The sequence below is a fragment of the Chironomus tepperi genome, unplaced genomic scaffold, assembly GCF_022539635.2.
Source record: "Chironomus tepperi strain 1889 unplaced genomic scaffold, CSIRO-AGI_Ctep_v1 contig_68, whole genome shotgun sequence".
NCBI lineage: Eukaryota > Metazoa > Arthropoda > Insecta > Diptera > Chironomidae > Chironomus > Chironomus tepperi.
Window position 1 is genome coordinate 1161373 of NW_027226190.1, and position 24381 is coordinate 1185753.

The 24381-nt window shown below is 29.5% G+C and overlaps 3 protein-coding genes across 4 annotated transcripts; 1 reads left to right on the top strand and 2 right to left on the bottom strand.

The window, feature by feature from the left end:
* Positions 1-1244: 1244 nt before the first annotated feature.
* On the bottom strand, positions 1245-8017 carry Ptp61F (Protein tyrosine phosphatase 61F). Of its 2 annotated transcripts, XM_070653449.1 has the most exons (11): positions 7766-8017; positions 7606-7642; positions 7486-7537; positions 7255-7421; positions 6904-7084; positions 6744-6801; positions 6462-6629; positions 6056-6202; positions 5603-5961; positions 5131-5301; positions 1245-1368 (listed from the first exon to the last, which is right to left on the bottom strand). In XM_070653449.1, the coding sequence occupies exons 1-11, from the start codon at positions 7838-7840 to the stop codon at positions 1341-1343; spliced, it is 1443 nt and encodes a 480-aa protein (XP_070509550.1). In that variant the 5' UTR covers positions 7841-8017; the 3' UTR covers positions 1245-1340. The 2 variants fall into 2 exon arrangements, with proteins under 2 accessions (XP_070509550.1, XP_070509549.1); XM_070653448.1 differs by lacking the exon at positions 1245-1368 and having other exon boundaries at positions 1422-5301.
* A 323-nt stretch (positions 8018-8340) lies between these two features.
* On the bottom strand, positions 8341-9212 carry RsfS312 (ribosomal silencing factor RsfS-like protein, 312). Its single transcript, XM_070653566.1, has 2 exons — positions 8904-9212; positions 8341-8847 (listed from the first exon to the last, which is right to left on the bottom strand). Exons 1-2 carry the CDS (start codon positions 9187-9189, stop codon positions 8372-8374), a joined length of 762 nt encoding a protein of 253 aa, XP_070509667.1. The 5' UTR covers positions 9190-9212; the 3' UTR covers positions 8341-8371.
* Positions 9213-9302: 90 nt separating this feature from the next.
* On the top strand, positions 9303-11101 carry Pop4 (ribonuclease P/MRP subunit POP4). The gene is made up of 5 exons (XM_070653491.1): positions 9303-9349; positions 9408-9732; positions 9795-9940; positions 10004-10342; positions 10413-11101. The coding sequence occupies exons 1-4, from the start codon at positions 9331-9333 to the stop codon at positions 10138-10140; spliced, it is 627 nt and encodes a 208-aa protein (XP_070509592.1). The 5' UTR covers positions 9303-9330; the 3' UTR covers positions 10141-10342; positions 10413-11101.
* The last annotated feature ends 13280 nt before the right edge of the window (positions 11102-24381 follow it).

A 24381-nucleotide genomic window follows, 5' to 3' on the forward strand; every position in this document is an offset into this window, starting at 1 on the left:
ACCGTTTAGGGTTGTAAATATTTCCAATATATCTATTAAAATCAATCAACTGGCTTATAAATAAAGACTTTTAGGTACTAGAATTGCGATATGTATACATTTGGTTCAATACTTACTTGATCATTAAGATAGAAGATAGCTAGATTGGTAAATTGCGAAAAATGCATTGAAAATCGAAACTTGTTATGAAATTATTATCATAAAAGAATTAGAACGAACAGACGTCAAATCACCATGAAAATGAACGTGCAAAAAAAGTTTAAATTATTAAAAAATGAATTTGAATCTACATGTTTGAATTTATTGAAAGAAACATTTTCAAAAAAAAAAGAAATTTTCAATAAATCTAAAGTAATTGCAACTAACAAATAGAAGAAATTTTCAAATATTTAAGGGGTCATTACCAAATGACGTCTTTTACAAAATGAGATTTTTAAGACCCTGCAAAATCTGTATATATTGGATTTTGTCCCTTTTTAAATGTTGGACGTCGTTTGTAAACGATCCCTAATGATTTTCTTTTTAATTTTTCAAACAAAAAAGGAAAATCTATACAATTTAATTTTCTAACATATTCTCATTTTAAATTAGAGTTAAGTATTTTTTTAACGAATTTTCTTTTGAATTTCAATGGAAAACTCAATTTCAATTTTAATTTGATTCAAAAGTTTTGTTTTTTTAAATGTCAAATGTTCGTTAAATGTTATAATTTATTTTTTTATTCACAGATTGCCAAAAACACATAGAAAATTCATAATTGAAAGGTTGAGGTTATTTTAACATCAAAACAATATAATTAGCAGACAATTGTTGTCAATTTTATCATTATTGTTTACAACAATGGCCACTAATTACAGTAAACAAAGGTCCAAAGTCCTCAACATTTCAAAGATATGACATTCTATGACATTTAATTATTTGATCATTGTCCTGATTAGGTATGAAGTTAATGAGCTAATTTCATCTTGATATTCTTATAAATGAACAAAAAGTATATTTTTTTTAGTATATTTAACTTTTATGAGAAGAGTTCACTTGTTTAATGAATAAATATTATGGAATATAGGTAGAAAAAGGTAAGTAAAAGTATTATTGCAGTCTTGGTATGTAAAAACATTATTTTTCCACTCCTAATTATTCTCTTTTTTGCATATGCTATGTTGTATGTCTGTTATTCATGATGAATCAGTTAATTTTACACGAACCCCGCGATCGATAATGATTTTTTTATCGTATAAATATAATTATTTTTATTATTATTAGTAGTTTTTTTTTATTTCTTTCATGGTGAGCTTTTAAATTTGACACATAAAGAAAATTTTCCATGGCCGAAAGAAATATCATTTGTCCAGTGCATTTGTCGCTTGTCTGCAAAAGAAATAGAAAGAACTTGAGAAGAAAATTCAAAATAAAAGCAAATCTTATTTTGTTTAAATTTTTTTTTCTTTTTTTCATTCATATTATAGATTTTTTTGTTACTTTTTTTTGAAAATTTTAAACATAATTTAATTCGTACATTTTATCAATCAATTTTGTAAAAAATAATTGAATTCAGGCTTCATCATATCGCCCGAGAAGCACATCAACGCAAAATGGAGTTCTATCTGTCACAAGGTCACTGTTGCGGCATCTTGACAGTTAATTTGTGCAACAGTATTTCCAATTTTTTTAAATAAAATTCCACTTTTCGGCCATGTACAACTCGGAATCTTTAATTAGTCAATTAAAAACACTTTCATTCTATTCTCAATCTTTAATCTCATTCAAATCGTCCCGAAATAGAAAAATAAAAAAAGTAGAAAAATTAAGGTCAATTGTTAAAAATTTTAAACAATAATAAAGAAATTCATTATCAGAAAAAAAGGAAATGAGTAAAAATGAGTCTCTATGTTATCTAGCTATCAATCATCTTCATCATCAATATATTCTACATATAAATATTACCATTATCATATTATTATTATTATCATTATTTATTCAAGGGTTGTAACATGAACTGTAATTGTCTTAAAAGTTCTTCTTCTATGAAATTAAGTTTTTTGTTTTTCTTTTTTCCATTTATTTATTTATTTTTTAACTCGAGGTGGGTTCAATCATTTATGACGTTCAACATTTAATATAGGGCAAAGGATATGAAGAGTTTCTTTATCATTTATGAACAATCGATAGAAATATTTTCAAGGAACGCCAGTTATGAAGAACCCAATGAGAAAATCTCTTTTTTGTTTCTTTAAAAAGTTTCTTTGGAAAAAGTATGAAAATGAGATAATTGAGCAATTTAGAAGAAAATTACTCTGATAAATTCGCACAAGCTTGCACATTCTTTTAAAGCTAGACAAAGATTTTGATTTTAAATTCACTTTGATAATCTGTCTGAATTTTTATGCTTTTGTTGCATGAAATTGAACTATAAAATGGATAATTGAGTTGATTAAACTTTGCAGCTTGTCTTAAAAAGCTCATTCTGAATTGAAATTTTGTTATTTTCGTACAGCCAAATTTTGATTTTTGAGAACGCTTATAGGCATTCAAAATATGATATTCTTAACTTGCACAACCACCAAGAACACATTTTCAAAGAAACTTTTCAAAAAACATAAAATGAATTTCATGTAAATAGCTTTTTCTCTTAAATATTTTGATTTCACGTCAATTAACTTCTTTGAAGTTTAAGAAGAAAATAATATGAAAAAAACTTAAAATGTTTTGCTCTTTTCTACTAGGTATATATTACTCAAAGAACACTGGTTTTTGTAATCATCATTTTTTTTTTTGTTTTTTTCGTTTCTTTCATCTCACTTTTAATCATTCGTTTTTAAAAGGACTTAAAAAATACTATTAAAATATACAATTTGTTTCTATCAAAAATATTTTGAAATGTTCTTTTTCATTCTATTTCTCTGTTTTATAAAAACTTGGAATATTCTTCTTTACTTCAATTTAAAATCGGAAAAAATAAGTAAATATTAAAAAAAAAATTTGAAATCATAAAATATAGATGGAAATAAGTCGTAAATTACAGAATTGACATGTCAGAGACTGTGCACAGCAACTAGCTGTCTATTTCTATTTGTCATTATGGAATCTATAGACTTTTGAGTCAAAAAACTTTGAATTTCTTTAAGTTTTGAATTTTGAACCTCAATTTGAACTTTATAATTCAAATTTTTTTAAAACCGTTAAATTTTGTACTTTTCAAACTAATCGAAAAGCTTGAAAATTATAATGTTCTGAATGCCAACTCTGTCTTAATACAAGGAAATTTCAAATAGAAAAGCAAAGATATTATCGTGTTTTTTTTTAGATAAAAAAGACTTCAGTTTCATCTCTATATAAAAAGTTTATAGAATAACATACATAGTATATAAAAAATTTCATTTATTTTTCTTCGTTGCATCTAAAAGGGAATTAGTTCATTTTTTTAAAAGGATTCTCTAAAGATCATGTATGTTATGTTAAAAATATTTCTATTCAGTAGGATATATTAATTCTGTGACCCTAAGAAAGTTGTACATAGTTTCATTAGTTAATATTTTCTCATTTAAACGCCATTCTATTATTCACTATATATAGTATATTCACATAAGTTTACATCTTATGCCAAACAGAGTTAAATTCTCGACTACTCAATTTTTACCATTTTCTCAATTTGGAAATTATGAATTTTGTGTACACTGATTGCGGTTTTTAGACACAATTCTTGAACATCTTATTTAGTTGATTTTCATGCAAATATATTGATTTATTAGCTGCAGAATCTAAGAAAACTAATTTGTACATAAAAATGCTAGCAGCTAAATGAAGGCTTAATTAATTCTTCTGCGACAATCTACTAGCAGCATAATTTCGAATGAACTATATGATATCACTGATTCATAGCTTAGAAATGATAAGAAAGGCTTGTCACGTTTTTATGTTCAGTATGAAGTGATAAGCCAAAGCGTTATCTTATATTCCTTGAACATTCAATGCGGAAATGCATAAAACAGCCAATGAAGTTCAATAGCCTCATCAAAATCTTTTCAATATTAAAATTTTTAAATTTCCGAAAAATAAACTTGAAATTTGTGTCTGATTGTTTAAAGCTTGACTTGAATGCATTATTTAAATATTTACTAAACCTTGAATGGCCTTGAATGTATCATTGGAAAATCATCCATGACGTTTAAACTAACAGACTGCAGGTCATTTAGATTGAAAGATAAATGAATCTTTCCATAGAATAAAATCATTCGTAGCTTGCATATTTACGTTTTTGCTTCACGTGCATTTAATTTAAATTACTTGTTTTTCATTTAATTGATAATAAATTTTCCATTTCAATTACTAGCAATATTATTTTGTACTTCATTTCATTACGCACTCCAAAAATTATTTCTTATTTCCCATAATTCAAAAAAAGTAATTCAAAATTCAAATAAATTTCAAAAACAATATGCACATGATAGTTTTATGGCATTTTGATTATTTGTTTTTATATACTGCACAACCAAACTTGTTAAGCTTTCATAATTTTCAATAAAATCAACTTGAAAGAAACCATTTGAATATTAAAAACAATAAAATTTGCATAAATATTAAGATGTTCAAGAATATAGCTTATAACCAAATATATATATTTAATATATGTTTGGAAAGAATAAGTTTATAGAGAAATATCATGCATACGGCAATTAAAAAAAAAGATTCTTTAAAGATAATGTCTTGTGTTGGGTTTAGATTCTAAAGAAAAATAAATGTTAAGAACAACATAAAAATGGAAAAAAAAAATAAAATAAATTAATATTATTTTAATTAAAAAAGCATAGTTTGGAATATTAAGACGATCTCAACATTATTATGCAGAAGAGTTTCTCCATATTTATATTTCTTGAAGTAGATTAAAAGATTATAAACAATTTGTAAGGAGATCACATATCGATGCTCAATAAAAATGAGGAAAATTATTTAAGGGATGGATAAAATATGAAATCAATGTGACCGATGAATTTTAACCGTCATTAAGGGAAATTTTATAAAAAAGAGGGGGGTTTTAAAAATGAAATTAAAGAGAAAAATAATTAAGATTTCACATAAACATAGGCGAAAACTGACAAAACTAATATTACACCGGATAGAATTAAAAGTGACCTGCGTTTTTTCGGCAATGATATTTTTTTGCTCTCGGTTTCTTTTTGTTTGCGCTTTATTTCCCTTATCTTGTCCTGCATTGCTTCATTTCGAGCCACTCTAGTGCGATGGCGTAGATCACTATTGTTAATGTTGTTTGGGGTAACGTTATTGTCACTCAACAATGGTGATCTGAAAAGACATTAAAATATTTTTGTGAGATATATGACAGTCAAAATTATGTATGCACATCTTTTCAAATTTTAAACCAGTTTTATGAATCATAGAATTTATTCAAATTAACGGTTTTTAAAACTTTTGAAAAGTTTGAAATTTATCGGTTATTTCAAGTTCAATTTTTTTGAAAACCGGTTAAAGTTCAATTTTTTTGAAAAAACATTCAAATTCAAATTTTTGATAACCGTTAAATTCCAATTTTCTCCAACTTGAAAAGATTTGCAGTTGCACAATAAATATTTTAAAATACACATACTTCTCTTCATCAGAACTGAACTTCTGTTGCTTATCTGGTGATGTCAAGTCTAAAGTTCCGTTTGGAATAGGTGGCAAGCTCGAATTTGCATCAAAATCTTTCGATTTACAATGATTATTTATTTTATCATCTTCAGCTGTATCATCACTATCACTGCTCGTGTCTTCACGTATCTCTGATGCATCTGATGATGTTGACTCACTTGAGTCAGATATTGTAATTGGTTGACGTGGTTCAGATTCTGGCGGTGAAATTCTTGGTACAAATGATGACGATCTTGGCGGTATTGGTGGTGGTGATTGTTCAATTTCGTCATCACTTCCAGTCGCAATTTCTAAATTATCCAAGTCATTAAATGTCTGGAGGGAGAGGGAAAAAGAGTTCCGAGAATAAAATTCCATTATCAGTATTTTGTTTATGCATGTTGTGAATTCGTAGAAAAGAAACACTTACATCATTATTCATTCGCCGCATTCCTTCGATGATGGCTTCATACGAAAATGTTAACTGATCATATGTTTGAATTAATCCCATTCTATATTTGCGCAATTCAAGAAGAATGTCTTGAACAGACACTCTATTTTCACCTTCTTTATCAATCTACATAATGGTTTATTTGGTGAACATAATAAAGATAATGCTTCCGTTAATAAAATATTTATGAATTTAGTAATTATTATGAATGATTAAAACCACATTTCTATGGGTTCTGCAATGTATTTTAGGTCAGTCAGTTCAGTGAGTCAACTAGCCGTTTCACACATAAGTTAATAAATTAGAATGGTAATTTAAACTGTAACTAGTTCCCATAGAAAATGCGGAAAATTTCAATCAGCATAAATCATATATTAATGCTTACCAGAACTAAACAGCAATCAACCAGACAAAATGTACCCGAGCGACCAATTCCTGCACTGCAGTGAATGACTGGTGGGCCGACATTCTCGTCCAACACTCCGGAATCACGAACTTGCTTAAGAAACTGTAAAAATGCGATGGGAGAACTCGGAACACCGAAATCAGGCCACTGTTGAAATAATGAGAATAGAATTGTTTGAATTACAAGTGAATCGGCATTTAATATGAAAAAAATCTCAACAATTAGAGTGCAATATGCATGAAAAGATATTCATTGTCATACCTGAGTGTAGTGAAATTGTATGACCTCTCTCGACTTTGTTGATTCCACATCAGTAACTCTAAGGAAATGCATTGCGTTTTTTTGTGTCATAAATTTATTTTGATGATTCATTTAAATTTTTAATTATACTATTATATTATTGTTTAAGGGAAAAACTCACCGAAATAGACGTTTTGAAAAGTTTTTATAATTTTCAGCTGTAACAAACTCTACCGTTAGCCCAACGTCAGGCAAATTAAGTCGCTGTCCTTCTTTCTTCGGCCAATACAGGTGACATTTTACTTGCTTCTTCTCTATTATCTTATTGAGCATTAGAATAGCCTTCGATTGTTGCTCCCACACTATAAAAAAAATTGAGTATAAAGTAAGACGTATAAATGTAAATATGAAATGCATGCAGAATTCCAATGCAAATCGTTCAATGATTCATCGAATATGAATGTATAGCTACATGCTACATCTGCTCATAAAGAAAAAATTATTATTGTAATTAAGTGGTTTAATTGTTTACCCATAAGCCAGAAATGGCCGACTGTATGTTCCAGAGGTCCTTGACATAATATATACTGCCTCTTTGCACGTTCCAATTTTACCAAATTCGCATTTATATAATCACTATCAATAGTCTGTCTTTTTAAAATAATTCTTGAATGATCATATGGATTAACATCACGATATCTGCGGATATATAAATTAAACATTATAGTATTTCCAAGAATTATGACTAAATTTTAAGTTTTACCTATTTAATTTTCTGTTATTGGACTTTTTCGATTCATCAATTGAGTAATTGCCTATGAAAAGAATGAAAGGATTTAATATAGTCAATGTCTTGAGTCATTTCTTTTTAAAAAAATCTCACATTTTGTAGCTTCTGCTTCACTTGCGTCCTTTATGTTCTACAATAAAGAAATTAAATTGGAAATTGTGTTATTTAAAGTATGTAGATACAGGAATTAAGTCGACTGATTGGCTAGTCAGATTTAAAATACGAAAAAATTCTTAGAATTTTATATAATAACCTGATAAACTATAAACCATTGATTTTTCTCATTTATTTGTGTATATTCTTGGTAAATTGATGATTTTTCTTCCATTTTTCTTATATTGCAGCTTTTTCGTATTCCTGACACGTTTCACTAACAATTTGTTATTTCCTAATCATTTATTCATCTATTTAACTTGTTTAGTTAGCTTAATAATTGATTTTTACTGGCTGGAACACTCAAAAACTTTAATTAAATGTTTTTTTACTCTCAAAGAATTTTTTTTAGTCGCGGGGTAATTTTTCTAAGAATTTCAAAAAATTTATGACCGTTATTCAAAGATTATTGAAATTAATATTTGCTATAATTAAGAAAATTTCTTGGATTTATTGCATCAAATTCTTACATAATATTGTGTATATACTTGCTGTCAAATTTGCTGTAATTAAAAAATTAATAAAATAATTATTGACAAATAGACAAACCATTGCTTGCACAATGTGCTAAGAATCGAGCTAAATAAACACTTTTCAAATTTTCAAAAATCCGTTAAGATCTTCTCCACAACTTTCAATGTCAAGGAACTGAATTTAATACTTTTATATCAACTGTTTATTTCTAAATTATAGTACAATTAATTTTCTACGTCGTATCATTGTCCTTAAATAAATTTTTCTCTTTACTATCTCTTTCAGCTAGCGTCTTTGAGTCAACGAAAAATTCTTGGTACAGACTGTCTGATTGTGATTGGTTGGTTCCTCGTATTCTTCTCTCATATTCCTCACCTAACAGCCATAATGACTCTAAATTGTAAAGTTCTCTGGATTCTTTTGTAAAGACATGAAGTGCAATATTCCCAAGATCCATTGCCATCCAATTTTTGCAATTCTTTCCTTCAATTTTTGGTATCGGGTCATGCTTGCCCTTTTTCATTTTATAGACTTTTCGGACGAAACTTGTTATTCCGAGCATGTGTCTATAAGTAGATCCAGTGACAATGACCAAGTAATCAACATACGAATATTGTTCTGGCACTTTTATTACACATAAATCGATTGCATTCTCTCTATTAAGCAAGTCGACAAATTCCTCTATGTCAAATACTCCAGTTTTACCTCCTAAAATTGATTAAATTATTAATTAAATTGATTGACAGTAGATTTAAATAACTCACTTTCTAGATTGAGATCTGAATAAATCGATGGAAGTGTTTCAACTTCTGGTTCTTCAACATCAATAATCTGTTCCTCTGCTCGTTGCCTAAATTTAGCTCTTTCTTCCTCTATGTCCAAAATTTCACCGACAGATTCATTCCTGAAGACTTGAAATTTTGTGGCAACTGATGATGATATGTCGTCATTTTTCCTGTTGATTTCGTCACTTCTTTTAAGCCATGCTGAACAACTGACTGTTCTGTATGAATTATAAATTTTATTAAATGTTCTGATTCTTCGCAACATTGTTTTCTTTTAGCCCTGCTGAAAACTACGGCAATGTAAATAAACCCAACCAACACATGCATGATTTTGACTACCTGCTTTTGTTCTTACATGTTTTATGTACATATGTTGCTCGGACTCAAAACATAAAAACACATTACAATGAATACAAAAATTATAGGTGAGGAAAAATATTAATTATCTCAGGAACCATAGAAGTTTAATTAATTCTTTTTTAGAAGTACAAAATGTCATCGAAAATCTCATTCATCCACGAGAGAAGAAGGCTTGTAATATACAGGAACTCAATCAACATCAAGCATTGTCAAATGTCAAGAAGAAAATCAAAAAGCCGAAAAAGTTGCAGGTACAGAAAAAGAGACTGTCTAGGACTGAAATGAAGGAATTAGGCTTATATTCACTGCCAAAAAAGACAATGAAATATGATGACTATAAGGAACTGAATAGTTTATGGAATTCATACATGGAACAGCAATTAGGCACTGACATTCAGCAGATACAGAAGAGAATTGATGTGACAAGCTTTAATTATGATCAGTTTAGGTAAATTATTGGCTTGAATTGATAATTGGATGGTTATTTAATTAATTAAATATTGATTTTAGTGGATTGATTCACAAAAGTGATTTTCATGGAGCAAAAGTAAAGGTTTTACAGTCAAAATGTGTTAGTACTGTAGGCATTAAAGGAATCATTATATTAGATACAAAAGGAACTTTCAATATTATTTGTAAGGATAATGTGATGAGAGGTAAGTCTTACAGGATCCTCTTCATTGCTTGCTAAACCTAAGTCCTTCATTAACTACTTCCAGTTGTGCCAAAGAACGTGTCAATATTCGAGCTAAAATGGAATAATCTTAAAATTACACTCCACGGAAAGAGCTTAGCTATAAGGAGTGCCGAAAGATCTGTCAAGAAGGTGAAAACAGTGCGACTGATTGAGCTGTGATTTTTTTAACGGTCGAAAAATATTTAAAAATTTGTGAACGCACTCGATAAAAATTTGCAGAGTAAATAAAAAGAAAATTAATTATATTTTGTGTTTTCGCGCTTAAATAGTACAATTTCTCGATCAAAATTGCTTTCAAAGCAAACAATCGACAGTATAGATAGTCATAAAAGTTGAAGATATTAAAGTTCACCTTGAAACAGTAAGCTAATTTATTAATTTTAATAATTTCTTTGTTTTGAATGGAGATTTCCCAATATTTTTACTTAAAGAAATTTTTAGTCCAAAAACATGTCAGATACAGACATTGAGTTAGAAAAGGAATTTAAAAAGTTCCGATTGGAAGAGATTCCATTGAAATGTATTGAAGAGCCAGTAGTTAAATCATGCAATTGTTCATCATCCACTGAAATCAGGTCATCTTTACTGGAACTTTCGATCAGTAAAGTCAAGACGAAAGACAGGAGAGGAAGTAACCTTATAAAGCCAGCACGTTTAAAATTGATTGGAAATTGCTATGCAAAACAATCAAAAAACGTAGATATTAATGAAAATGATGAAAAAGGAAATAAAAATGTAGAAGATTTCACATCGGAAGCCTTTCTCAAAATGCGTATTACGCCGCACACAACGAATGAGTCACCGCATCACATAGAATCTGTTGAAAAAGATGATAAATTGCCATCAACATCTTCATCATTAAACTGTTCAACTCAAGCCAAATTACAGCAACAAATGTCGTCAACGGAATTCGATTCAACGATAGACGAAATGTCAGACTTTTTGGCCTACCACTTAAGTCTTTTTAACCATCGTGATAAATATTTAATTGATTCTATGTATACATAATCTTACGTATATTTTAATTTCTGTATATTTTTCGTGTTTAATCTTCTTTAATTTTCTAGTGTATGTAAAAGTTATTAAATCAATAATAATAATAATATAATGTATAATATAATTAATTAATGTTTTTTTTCTGCCTTTCTTGGTATGAACTTATGAAATTCTTTACTCATTTGGTCTTTCAGCAATGCTTTCATGAAGCAATTCGATTGTTTTCGGTTTTCCATTTCTCATGACCTAAAATATGATTTATGTGTACCACTGTGTGCACTATCGTGTTTTATAATCATGAAGAAAGCACAAAACTTGCTGTGAAGAAATGCTTGTACTTATTTCGTCAGTGTGTGTACAACATAAAGTCAAAATCAGTCTGCACGGCATGCAAAATACTTTTAAATTTCACAAAAAGAAATTCGAACAGAATCTTATAGGAACTGATAGGAACAAACTTGTCTTATTCGAAAATTCTAGTCAGAGAAAGAAACGTACACAAAAATGGCGACCATACACGGAGAAGAGAAAATTTATGCTGCGTATTATGAAATATTTATGCTGTATTATTTTTCGGTACGTGGTATTTTGCTTAGTTACCAGCTGTACGATATGAAATATACTTATTTAATTAAATTCATGCATTTATTGCTTAATTATATTTATGGTGAATATCGTAATTTCTAAGCTTACACAACAAATTTTATGTTGAAGAAAAAATGCTGAGACTCAATAATTTCAGTTGTTTTCAAAATGTGTGCGTAATTAAATTATTGAAAATTAACGGAAATTTTGAATTCAAATGTTTTAAAGTTCAAAAATTGAACATAGTATTTGGCGCCATAATTTTAATATAAAACGTGCGAATCTCTTTGAAATATTTCTTTTTAATTTGAGAGAACAAACGCTTAACATTCAGGTATGTAAGAAAATATAACAAATTCAAATCGATAGACTCAAAGGAAAACAAGTAAAATACTACGACTGATTTTCATTATTACAAATAAGGAAAATTCTAAAGAAGTTCTAGAAACAAATATTATTTTAGCCTAGTCTATTTGAACTAGAAGAAAATTTCTTAAGTGTACGGAAATATGAAAATTGTACAACTCAATCCATACAACTTCTCAACATTTTCATAATTTCTAAGATAAAATTTTTTGATCTAAAAAATCTAATTTCTTTTTAAAAAAAAAACCAATTGATGAATTTAGATCAGTATTTTTAAAACTCTCAAGCATCATTTGAATTAGTAATAATAGAAGCGCAGTACGTACGTCCCAAAAAAGAAGCGCAATTACAGCATTTTCGTCGGTTATTTGCAAGATCTTATAGATTTATACTTTTATTTTCATTTTGTTTGGTGCAAGTTCTTCTAGATTAAGTAAAAATTAAAAATGTTGATTTTTGTCTAAAATTACGATTCCGCATACAGAAAAATTAATTTAAAGCAAAGATTTTATGCTTAGCTTAATGTTTTTGTTGTTCAAAAGACATGAAACGACATTTAAAAATGATTTTAGGCGATTTTTTATATTTGCCGTCGAGAACTCGAAAAACAATATGGAGGTCGCTGAGAATACGAAACATTTCTCAATAAGTTTCTAAGTGAAAAAACATGTTTTATTTCTCTTCAACAGTTTTTAAATAGAATAACTGAATCACTCAATTGGATTCCTATTTTCTTTCATATTTTGAAATTGATCAATTGATTTCAGATCTTAAAATAGGTATAAAATTTTTTACTTCTAATGTAAAAAAACATGTCGCGTCAATATCTTATAACAACTTGGTAATAATGATAATAATACTGTTATAATAAAGCAATGAGTTTCTTCATCTTTTCACTAATTAATTAGCAATACATCAAGATATTTTAGAATGAATAATTGACTTAATACACAAGAATAGTTTTTCATTTTTTTATATGTCTTAACCGGCATTTTTAATGAATAAGGCAGTCTTTAATGACTTTAAAATAACTACAGAAATTAAAAACTATTTTTGCTTTTTAAAAAATTAGTTTTTAACATTTTTGTTCACCAAAATCAATATATTGCCGTACTTCTTTCATATTCAAATAAATATAATAAATGTTTAAGCGACATTGAATGCCTTAAAAATATACAATTGTTCGAAATAACAATTTCTAAAGAAATATAAATAAAAAATATTTTACTGAAGGGTTCATTTATAACGTTATTCAGTAGCAAACAAAAGAGTTCTTGGCGGTCGTCTTCTTTTGAAGTTCCCCAAATTACGTTTTAATTGGCGCTCCAGGCATGGACACGATAATTTCTTTCATCCCGCATCATGAAAAAATTCAACTGAATCAATAGAAATTATATCCATTTTCATGCGGAACAAAAGAATTTTTCATCCGGTGACCATGCCTGGATGGTGCCTTTATCCTAAATAGTACGCTACGGCCAATTTCCCTTTTCGTCACATTGCAGTTTATTCTACTGACGTATTGTGCTGCTCGGGATATTCCATAATTTTAATTCCCTTTACCCATAAAGCAATTAAATCAAGGTCTTAGACGAGTTTTTAACTTCTCCGACTATTATTGATTTTTATTTTCAACACAAAAATAAGCTATAAAAATAACAATTGACTGTTAATTGAAAAATGCCGCGGTCGTCACGTTTTTTTCACTTTCACAATTTTTAAAATATAATAACAAAAAATTTGACTTCAGAAAAATAAGCATCATGAATCCATTAAATTTACATAAGTCTCAACACAAGCAAAAGCATGCAAGAACTCATCCTATAAAAAATTGATTTTCTATGCCTCAACAACTCCAAGTTCCTCCATACTTCAAGTTAAATCTAAAAGAACTTGCTGAAGATAAAATCGATAAGAAATTCTTCGCGTCTGCGTTTTGTGCCGAGTTTTCGGTTTGCTTTTCGTGTCGGTTCCTCCACATGAAACGAAACAAACAACCGACAAGTTCTCCTAGACTAATACATGCAATACAGAAAAAAATTCTTGCTTGCTTCTATTATGTTCGTAATAGAAAGTTATATTGAAGCCAAATAAAGCGAATGAGTTTATGAATGAGAGAAAATGGAAATACGGGTAAATTTGTGCGTTCTCCTAGACTTAAACTCGAAATATTTTTAATGTTTTCATTAATTTTAGGTCAATTTAATTAAATTTTGATTAGATATCTTAAAAATATTAAAAGATTATTGAAGAATTCATTTAAAATTAATGTATAGTATGCAAAATACAGTAAATAAATGTCTAAAATGAAGTTTTTGGCTTCATATTATTAGGAACAAAGCCATGATGGAAACGAGGTTAGAATAAACAATGCTTTGTTAAAAATTCTTTGAGAGATTTACAAAACTTATAAATTACTCAATTGTCTATTTTGTTTCGCTCGGTTGGAAAGCATCAAGCTATAGAGCACTATAGCATGTATCTTAAATTCAAAAATTGATGCAAAATATAACGGTTAAGTCTATAAATGTCAGCGCCAAATAAGAGCTTATGCTTAATGGAACAGAAGACACCAATACATCAAATTGAACACAATACTTCCCTTCATCAGCTTCATAAATTTTAATAATTAATAGTTTTAATAATTTATGTTCGTGTATATACTTCAATATTTACAAAAATAGAAGTACTTAAATTCTTAATGTGCTGTAAACATGTTTTAGCAAAAAAATATTTTTAAATGCTTCTTATCAGCAGTTTCGAACACGAGTATACATATTGCTGATAAAATCTCAAACGACATGAAACTAAAATTGCGTGAAGAATTGAAGCAAAAGAGCATACAATTGAACTGAACAAAATGTGCCAATAATAATATACTGCACAAATGTTTAACATTTTACCATACATGCATAATTTCATGATTGGTAAAAGGTTGTGGTCGACTAGTTAATGAGATTAGCGTTGGTATGTCGGGACATACAAAAGATACAGGAGTCATCAAATATCTGCGGAATCGAGTCATAAGTTGCCGTTGGTCGAAAATAAAATTTGGTGAAATCCGTAGAATGCCAACTGAGTGTTTTGAAAGGAAGACACAAAATATTGAAACGTTAATACTCATTTTCTGTACTTCCTTTTCTTTCGAAACATTTATATGTTTTGTCAACTTTTGAAACAAGGATACTTCCTAGCCCGAGCAGCACATTACAGTAAAAATGCGTTGAAATCACATGTCACGGCACCGTTAGGGTAACTTCGTGTTTTACCGTTAATATGTTGACGTCGATGTAGCGGTGCGCCTGTGAACACTGTGCAGTTCGGGTAATATTGCATGCTTCTTCCTTAAAACTGTAAAATTTCATTAATACTTTAAGCTCACCGTATCTCTGTTTATACAATATATTGTTTGTTAGCAGGGAATAAATCCATAGGGCATTATGTCAATAATTTTAATGCAACGGGTCAATCATTTAAAATAAATTATCAAAAAAAAGTACCATAGCAACTAATATTTTTTGTGATCAGAGGAGATTTTTCATTAGTATTAATAAAAATTGATTGAGATAAATCATCATTTATTATATTCCAAACAGAATAGTAGGTACTCATCGGCATACAAACATTTAAAAACGGAAAAAAGGAGGGTGAAACGGCAACAAAAAAAAAATTCACTTCGTTGTAATGAAATTACGTTCATTCATGTTTCGAGTATCTTTCATACTAAAGGGCAAAAAAAAAAAATAATTGCATGAGGGGCGAAAATGTGTAGGTACTGTGAAATTCAAAAATGAGAGGACGCTTGGAAGCGTTTCAACATTTTTTTGTAATGTCGAACTGAAAATTGACAATTAAAAAATTATTGCAAAATTTATGAGTATTTTCTGTAATATTTTGAACTTAACTTAGCCTTCCTTTGAGGATTTTTTACGACATTAGAAATTTTTGTGCAGCACAATTGAACAAAAACTTTCTTCATGAGGGTTCAACCTTTTTAGTGTTGTGTAAAAGTATTTGTCAGCATGCTACCAAAAAAGCTGAAATATTGCAAGTATCAGTTACTGACAGTGCACGATATTTGCTGTTTCTGACAGCAGTTGCTACATATGTACATATAAATTGAATGAAATGTTGTCATTATTAGCACCATTTGTTGACTTATTGGATTGTTTTAATATTGGCGTAACATTTCCTCGGGGTATGTGTCTTGATTGAATGTTATGCTTATTAAAATGAGGTGGTCTTAAAAAAATGGGTAAATCCCTTAGTAAACACGATCCGATCAGCATAAATTTAAATATTTTCCATTCTGCTCTCAACTAAACGATAACCGCTTCACAGATTTAGACATTTTTTCATTTACCAAGCGACCGTTTTGTACTATATACAGTGTCCAATCGGCCAAGATCGACTCAGAGTCACATCGGTTAGGTGACAGATTTTGGATCAATTGGTCCACCGTCGTATGGACAGCATAATGACATGTGCCGAATTCTTATGAATTTTACTTTATCTATATCCACGGCACAATGCGGAGAATTGCATTTTTCGTTGTAGAAATGGGTCGAAATCCATAATGGTGCAGTTAGGGCAACTTCGCGTCTTCATGTTAATACGGTATTGGAACGGTGCCCTAGCGAACACATTGTGCAATAAGAAAAAAAGTGACTTTATAATATCCTTAGCGATTTCCCGTAATATGATGGTCATTTGACGTAGTGAAGACATCACAATGAATTTACGATGACGTTCGTCATAAAATATAGCTCGAGAAATTGTTGAAAGTTGAAACTGTATAAAAACTAACAACGAACAACCAGCAGACTTTAGATAATGTCACTTTAAATATAGAATTTTTTAAAGCAGCATGTATCCTTTCGCCTGAAAAACATCGCAGTGGTAGTATTTTAGTTCCAACTCAGGGTTACTTTATTCCCTTGAATAAACTCACGCGACACAGAAACGAAAAATTATTTTTTCAATGAAAAGTGACAGCTATGCGACAAATGTTGTCTCAAAAATTGTACTTCCATAAAAATTCGAAAAGAAACATCGATAATGACGATCCCAATTTAATGTTGTAGATGTAAAAAGTTCCGACAATTTTGAAATTAAAAATCAACATGAGCAACAAGCTAGTTCCGGATGCAAATTATAAATCTACTCTACAAATGTTCCAAAAAGAGAACTTTTTTTCTAGAGTTGTTAGCATGATAAATGCTTTACATCTATAGACTATACAGTCATCATGATGAGCTCAAATATTTGCATTGCACACATTTCATAAACATCATCGCATGACGTTGATGATATAATGATACTGCTTCTGATGTTAGTGATTTATTTCTATAATGTTCGTCTCAAAACATGCCTTGGGCATCATTTAGATGATTCAATCTCGATTAGCTTGTCGTATGCATTCACATGAATGTATAGATTTCAAAATGATAAAAAAACGAGTCGATAATTGAGTTTTTATTCAGATGTGTTGATTTCAATTGGCGCTTTGAATTTTGATTTTGGAGTTCTTTTAAAAAAAGTTGGAATTTATGGAGGAATTCATAGAAAAATTGACAGATTTTTTTGAATCTATGTAAGTTGATTAAGTTGGATTTTTTAATCAAAAATTATACTGCTTACTAAGTTTGACAAAACTAAACAAGCATAGAGTTGGACTATAAAAGTGCTAATCTGGAAGCTACGCAGAGTTCAGGGCACAGTAGAACTCCTGAGTAATTGAAAACTAATTACTTCACTTACCCTGAAGACACATATCTTAACATGGATGAGTTATTGGACCCAGACCGGTCTAAGTGTTGCCGAAATCCGGGTTTTGCCAAATTCAGCTTTTAGCTAAAGTCATGTTGGTTTAGGGTCAGATTTTTCACCTAACCTTCACTATGTTCTTTCCGAGTTACTTTCCCGAGTGTCGTAAAACGATAAATTTCAATAAATTAGTCCAAATGAGCCAAAAATCGCCATTACGGTTCTGTTTTACGGCAATTTTATGTGTTGCCGTTAACGAAATAAAATTGCAGTACCCTAAGAAGTACATTCTGCCCTTCGGGTTTATTCGATCGAGAATTTAGCATTATAATCCATTAAAATTAAACGAAGTTATTTGTTGAAATTGTAATAAAAACTGCCGTCACTTAGCATAAAATTTACTGTCCATTCGATCAATTTGTTGATTAATTATGGAATTGTTTCAAGAGAAATTTTAACAGTAGGGTTGAATGTCTTATTTTAGGTGTTTTACATAATGATTGAACGATCCCAAATACAACCAAACATAAATTCATGAAATCAATACTTTGAATATTTAATCATCATTTTGCATATAATTAACTTCCCAAGATGTGTTGCAATCAATCAGTTTATTAATCAATAAAAAATGAAAATTTCGTAAATATTTGAATTTCATGTTCACAAATGATGACTACATTAGCTTTATATGTGATAAAAAAAATTTCAAAACGTCGTAAAAATGCAACAATTCAATTTGTTTTCTCTTCGGCCACTTGCTGTGTGAGTCATAAAAATTAATGTATGTTTAACTTTAAAAGAACTTACAAAAACGAATGGAAAATTGACACTCAACATTCAAACCTTTTTTTTCGTTCATTCTTCTTTTCGTTTTTCTTCTCTGTTGTTTTCGGCTTTTTCATGCTTATACTTTAGTTTTCTGTTCTGTTTATGCAATATATCTTGCAATAAATCATACGATGAATGAGAGAAATAAGAATGAAGGAGAAATCAAACAGAACACGAGAGGAAATTGAATAAAGCTGAATGTTTATTGAATTTTTGCTTTTTTATCAGTCCTTTATAAATATTTCGATAGAAAAAAAAGGTTCTTAGCTCTTAAATAAGCTCATGTCTCCCCATCTTTTTTTATAAAATGAATTTTTTGTTGCTTTGATAAAATCGATATAAAATGTTCATATTGGGAAGTATGTGCTTGGCTTTTTAAATTTATTTAAATCTTTTAATAATACACAATTTAATTTGAATCTGATGTCACATGAGCCATATTTCATGAGGATTTTCAGACTAGCTCTTTTTTTTGTTTGTATGATTATTTTGTTTTTGAGTCACTTTTTGGCCTTTGGGGATGAATTTTATAAAAATTTTATTTCAAATAAAATGATTCAACAATTTGGAATGTTGTTGATGTGTCATCAAAGTCTATATCAGTATGATATGGGAGTTTTAATCTTTGCAAGATAGCATTGAACTGTTTACAATGTTAAAAGTATGAATTTAATGAGTTTTATGGATGTAGGATGATAAATCAAATCTAAAATTTCAATAGGTAAATTCGAAAAATAATCGGATTGTATCTTTTTTGAATTTTGAACTACTGTAGGATGATTCAATCCCTCTTAAAAACCGAAAAACGAGTTCAAGCCATTTTATGAAATATTTCTCCTTTTTATACAAGATCCACGAGTTCGCAATACTTGCTACGGCAGAGTTTATTAGCAAAAAAAACAGCGCCGTGTTGACAATTGAACGCGAAGTTCATCTAAATCTATGACGGAAGATTTAGACACAATTTCATGGAAAATTGCGGTTCGCCGCTTTCTGTCGCTCGGGAGCTTAAAACAATGAAAGGCACCCGTTGTGTTGTGAATTTTTTAAACTCTAAACCCGAGTAACACAAATGGAGAAGATTCCGCCATTGAGGTTTAAGACTTTTCTAAGGCAATATTAATTTTTTACTAAAAAAAACTTTATCGGAGCCTTTAAAACTCCGCGATGAAGCTTCTTTCATTTCTGGAGCTGTAAATTTAAATTATTGTATTTTGCTTGAAACTTAACCAGAACATCTAGCAGCAAAGTTTCAATCAAAAGAATATTTATTAGGATTTTAGTTGTAAGCTCATTGCATTCAATTCTATTCATGCTTTGTCTTCATTTCCCATAGAAATTGTAACTATAGATACGGTAAATTGTTCATAGTTGTAGCTTATAAGACCAAAATCTGAACTATAAACTCTTGAAAATATCAGCAAATTTATTTTCCTATATAATCAAATCATGCTACCTTTAACGATCCCCCGAAACCGATGAATAAAAATTGATAAAAATCTCCACTGTGCAGCATAAAACTCATTGTTTTCACCAATAAAATTACATTCATGTATTCTGAGCTTCCTGTGTAAAGCTATGCTATAAGTGCCTCATTTCATTTCCCTTTATTATAGGCCTGCCAAGTTCACTATCATAAAGCTTCAATCAACTTCTTTATGCTGCATTTTTTTTTATTGTTAAGTCTACACATAAAAGGCGAAAATTCTCTTGAAGCACATTTCGTATGCATGGCGTATTTCATTGAAGTTCTTTTCTCTTCGTTTTGCTTCAAACAGGCTATTTAATTTTTGTTTTTTTGTTTTCGTCTGAAAAGTATATGTTTCAAAATGTTAAAGCCTTTTAAATATTCTTCTTTAATAACATCTTTTGCCAGAGTAATTTTTTTATTGCAGTTTTTCTTCCTATGCAATTCGCTGTCTTCACAGCTTATTATTTACTAATTTCCTAGAAAGTTTATGATTTTATGGGAAAAAAGTTTAGTAATGACCATTTTAACTCAAGCTATTGAACTAAATGATGTTGAAGTTTTTATTATTTGTTATTACCAACTTTACTCTTTGGTATTATTTAAAATTAAACTAATTCCTGTTAAATCATTTACAGTGTATTAAAAACCATGTGTTTTGAGCAATTGAAGGATCAAATCGAAAATATGATGCTTTTTAATGAGTGCAAAAGTGCTGAGAATTAGAAACTAACAGAATTTGTCTTAAGATAGATCCTTACGACGAACTCTAAATGCAATGAGCCCTCGTGCGCTTTCACCAAGGAAATAGGTAAGTAAGTTTTTAATAGTTTTATCTAAATTCGTAAAATTCTTCCTTACAATAGTGGAGCGATGCTTCTTACCGCTCAAGGTATAAATAGTTATTTGCGCATATATCGTAGCACTTCGGGAAAATTCAATACTCTCCTTTCCCTTCCTACCTAAAGTTTCCCGTATTTCTAGCTAAAAACTTGACATTTTGTGGAAAGTAGCGCAAATATCAAGTTTATGAATTGGCTTACAGCCGACTTATCTCAGCCTCCTAGGTCGTGTAACACCTTTAGTCCTAAAACTTGTGCTAAAACGAACAAACTTGTGCCCGCTCTCATTCCACATTGGAAAATTTCGATTGCTTTATAACAAATCTCTAGACTAGCCGTTAAATTAATATCTTGGCACAATGCTTGCTTATGGGATGATTACGGGATTGATCCAAGGATTGAAAACCAATGGTGGGGTTTCACTTTATTAAACTGTATTCTGAAGAAATGTTTAGAATGCGATATTGCTCAAAAAGAAATTTTTCCGTAAAATAGAAATTTACTTACTTATTTATTTTATTAGCTGTTTTGGAGACGGAATTTAAAATAAAACTTTTCATAATCTCCCAGTCAATGTGAAATTGAATTTAATCTATCAGAAATTGAATTTTCGAAAACGTATAAATATTCATTCAACTTCAATAACTAATTGATTCTTTTGTATCAATTTCAAAGTAAAATTATCATCTATTTACACATTCGAAAAGTGTAAAAGTGTCACAAATTAATTGATAAAAGCCTCAATTTTGTGGAGTTAATTTACAAATCACGTTTCAATGATTATAACTGTAGTAAAAGTTAAACAATTTTGTTCAAATTACAAAAACGTATAAAAGTCGTCCATCGCCATGTCAACATGAAAATATCTTTATGTGGGTAGCTCGCATAAAGGATTTCATATGAGAATAAAACGTATAAATTTAGACTAAAAATTCGACGTAATTTCCCCCTTCATAAAGCAACATTTTACTATAAAAGGACATACAACAATGTTCTCACTCAGAACATTTCATGCTGCTCAGTAAATGTATGAAATGAGTGTGTATCAAATTGTTCATTTTCATAAAAATCATAAAATGTAAAAACGTTTTAGGGGAAAAAATGGAATTATAATTACAATAAATCTGTCCCTAAAACATTTTTAGAATAACAACGAAAGCAGAATGTACTGTTCTCAATACAATATGTATGTAAACGAATAAAAGCAAATAAAAAGCGTCGAGGACGAAGAATGGAAAGGAAATTTGCTTTCATGCATTATTGGAAATGGTAAGTGCACCACATGTTATTATTGTTTATTTGATAACCATTAAGGTAGTTCACTTTTATACACTACAAGTATTATAATCAAGATTTTGTCTTCTGATATGGACTGCAAGTGATGGTTTATTGTAATTTATTATTGAATTTTACTGCACTATAGTTGTAAACTAGGTGTTGACGAGAAATATATAAATGCACGATATTATTGTAACGAAAATGATCATCTAAGTACATTTTTGATACAACAATCGAGTGGTTTACAATGCGCCATAACTTGTTAATGTCTAGTTAATGACTAGCTCTAATGGTTTTTTTGTCCACTCGGACTTGTAAACAAAAAGTTTTTAAAGAATCTCGTATTTTAAAAAGAACAATTCTGATTTTTTCAAACCAACAACGCTTGATGATAACATGAGCTGTACAATTTTAAACGTTGTTAACACGGCAGTCACATAAAAAGTATACTTTGAACTAAACATCAGCCTCATGGTGTACAAACCAAAAGACTGCTAGCTCGAACAACACGATGCAGTAAATTTCGTCTTAAAAATCTGAAAACAGCCATTAGTTTCCGCATGACTTTTATCTTCACAATTGATTATTTTATTACCAATTTACGTTTATCCAAATTATTATTTTCGTACGCGACTTGAGTTGACTTTAAGTCGATAAAAAAGCCAATTCAACATGACTCAAATTTGCGCTAGAAGTGTCAAACCAATTCCTATTATAATAATTGTGTACCCCCACTCAAACCCCTTATTTAAGCGCTGAAATTTGGTTCGATGTCATCACAAAATACATTCAAAATTGTTCATAATCGAATTTTCGAATGTCTTTGATGTAACATCGATGCCACATTAAAGTATTTTATATTCATAATATCAGCAAGTTTACCTTATTGAAAGTATCAAGTCTCACGCAATCAATATTTCTGTTCAATACTTTTAAAATTGAACACAGATATTTGAAACGCGGAAGGCAAGACTTTGATGTTTAAAGGAATGAAATACAATTTTTCAAATCAGTGAACATCCATATAGTACCGAACGCCATGATTCTAATAAAATCTCATTATAGATAACTGTGAAATTTGTTGCTTCTGTGCTAAAACCTTTAAACTCAAAAAATAGACTTGAAAGTTTAGATACCTGATGCTATAATAGACGAAACTGTGTAAAAAATATCTTTGGGATCAATAAAACTGCTCTATCATTTTTCATATTTTTTTTTTTTATCTTCTCGTTAATTTAAATTTTATGGCTGACACGAAACGATACCCAGCTAATGCGCATCCACAAAAGTTTTTATAAATATTTATAGATTTTAACCTTGCAAAAATTTTTATTTCCAAAAAAAAAATTATGCGATTCTGTGGAAATAAAGAAATATGAGATGTTCTCTTGAGGATTGGTAAATGATATTATCAATCGGCATGTCAATGGCATTTAAATGTGTGATTACATATCTACACGATGACGAACATTTAACAATCATCGATGGAGAATCACGTGCTTTTTAAATAAGCTTTGTAATGGTTTGACGTCTTTTTGTGGATGATTCTGGAGATTATCATCATGACTTCGGAATTTTGTTCCTGAGTGCTTCAGGATTTTTAGTTTTAGAATCTAAATTAAAAGATTAAAAGACGAATTTTGAGAAAACCAGAGGGCGAAACTTTTTAGCTCGCTATAGCCAGCTAAAAATCGGCTAAACCTTAGCTGGCTTTAGCCGACTAACGGTTTTCGTTGTTTTCTTTTAGCTGGATAGCTGGCTAAACGCATAATAGCCAGCTAAAACCGCGGCTATAGCCGGCTAAAAAGCATTTTTCTTTGTGAATTTCATAAAAAAACAAACTTTTTCATTTTAGCTGCATAAGTTCGAGACTCAGATTTTTTTTTTCTTCTTTTTTTACCCTATAAAGTTTAAATTTATGAAAAATTATTATTTTTTTGGAATTAAATTCATAAATTTCAAGTATCTGAAGTAAAAACTTATCAAAACTAACATAAATCATAATTAATCAGTTCATTATAATATTTATAGATTTTAACCTTGCAAAAATTTTTATTTCCAAAAAAAAAATTATGCGATTCTGTGGAAATAAAGAAATATGAGATGTTCTCTTGAGGATTGGTAAATATTGATATTATCAATCGGCATGTCAATGGCATTTAAATGTGTGATTACATATCTACACGATGACGAACATTTAACAATCATCGATGGAGAATCACGTGCTTTTTAAATAAGCTATGTAATGGTTTGACGCTAAAAAGAAAAAAA

Bases quoted from the DNA above. Each gene is read 5' to 3' on its own strand.
- Pop4 (XM_070653491.1), top strand. The intron at 9,733-9,794 runs GTAAATTATTGG...TATTGATTTTAG, and splicing joins TTTAATTATGATCAGTTTAG to TGGATTGATTCACAAAAGTG. The intron at 9,941-10,003 runs GTAAGTCTTACA...AACTACTTCCAG, and splicing joins TAAGGATAATGTGATGAGAG to TTGTGCCAAAGAACGTGTCA.
- RsfS312 (XM_070653566.1), bottom strand. From the start codon at position 9,189: ATGTTGCGAAGAATCAGAACATTTAATAAAATTTATAATTCATACAGA. The intron at 8,848-8,903 runs GTGAGTTATTTA...AATCAATTTTAG, and splicing joins TTCAGATCTCAATCTAGAAA to GAGGTAAAACTGGAGTATTT.
- Ptp61F (XM_070653448.1), bottom strand. From the start codon at position 7,840: ATGGAAGAAAAATCATCAATTTACCAAGAATATACACAAATAAATGAG. The intron at 7,643-7,765 runs GTTATTATATAA...TCTTTATTGTAG, and splicing joins AATGGTTTATAGTTTATCAG to AACATAAAGGACGCAAGTGA. The intron at 7,085-7,254 runs GTAAACAATTAA...TTTTTTTTATAG, and splicing joins CGGCCATTTCTGGCTTATGG to TGTGGGAGCAACAATCGAAG.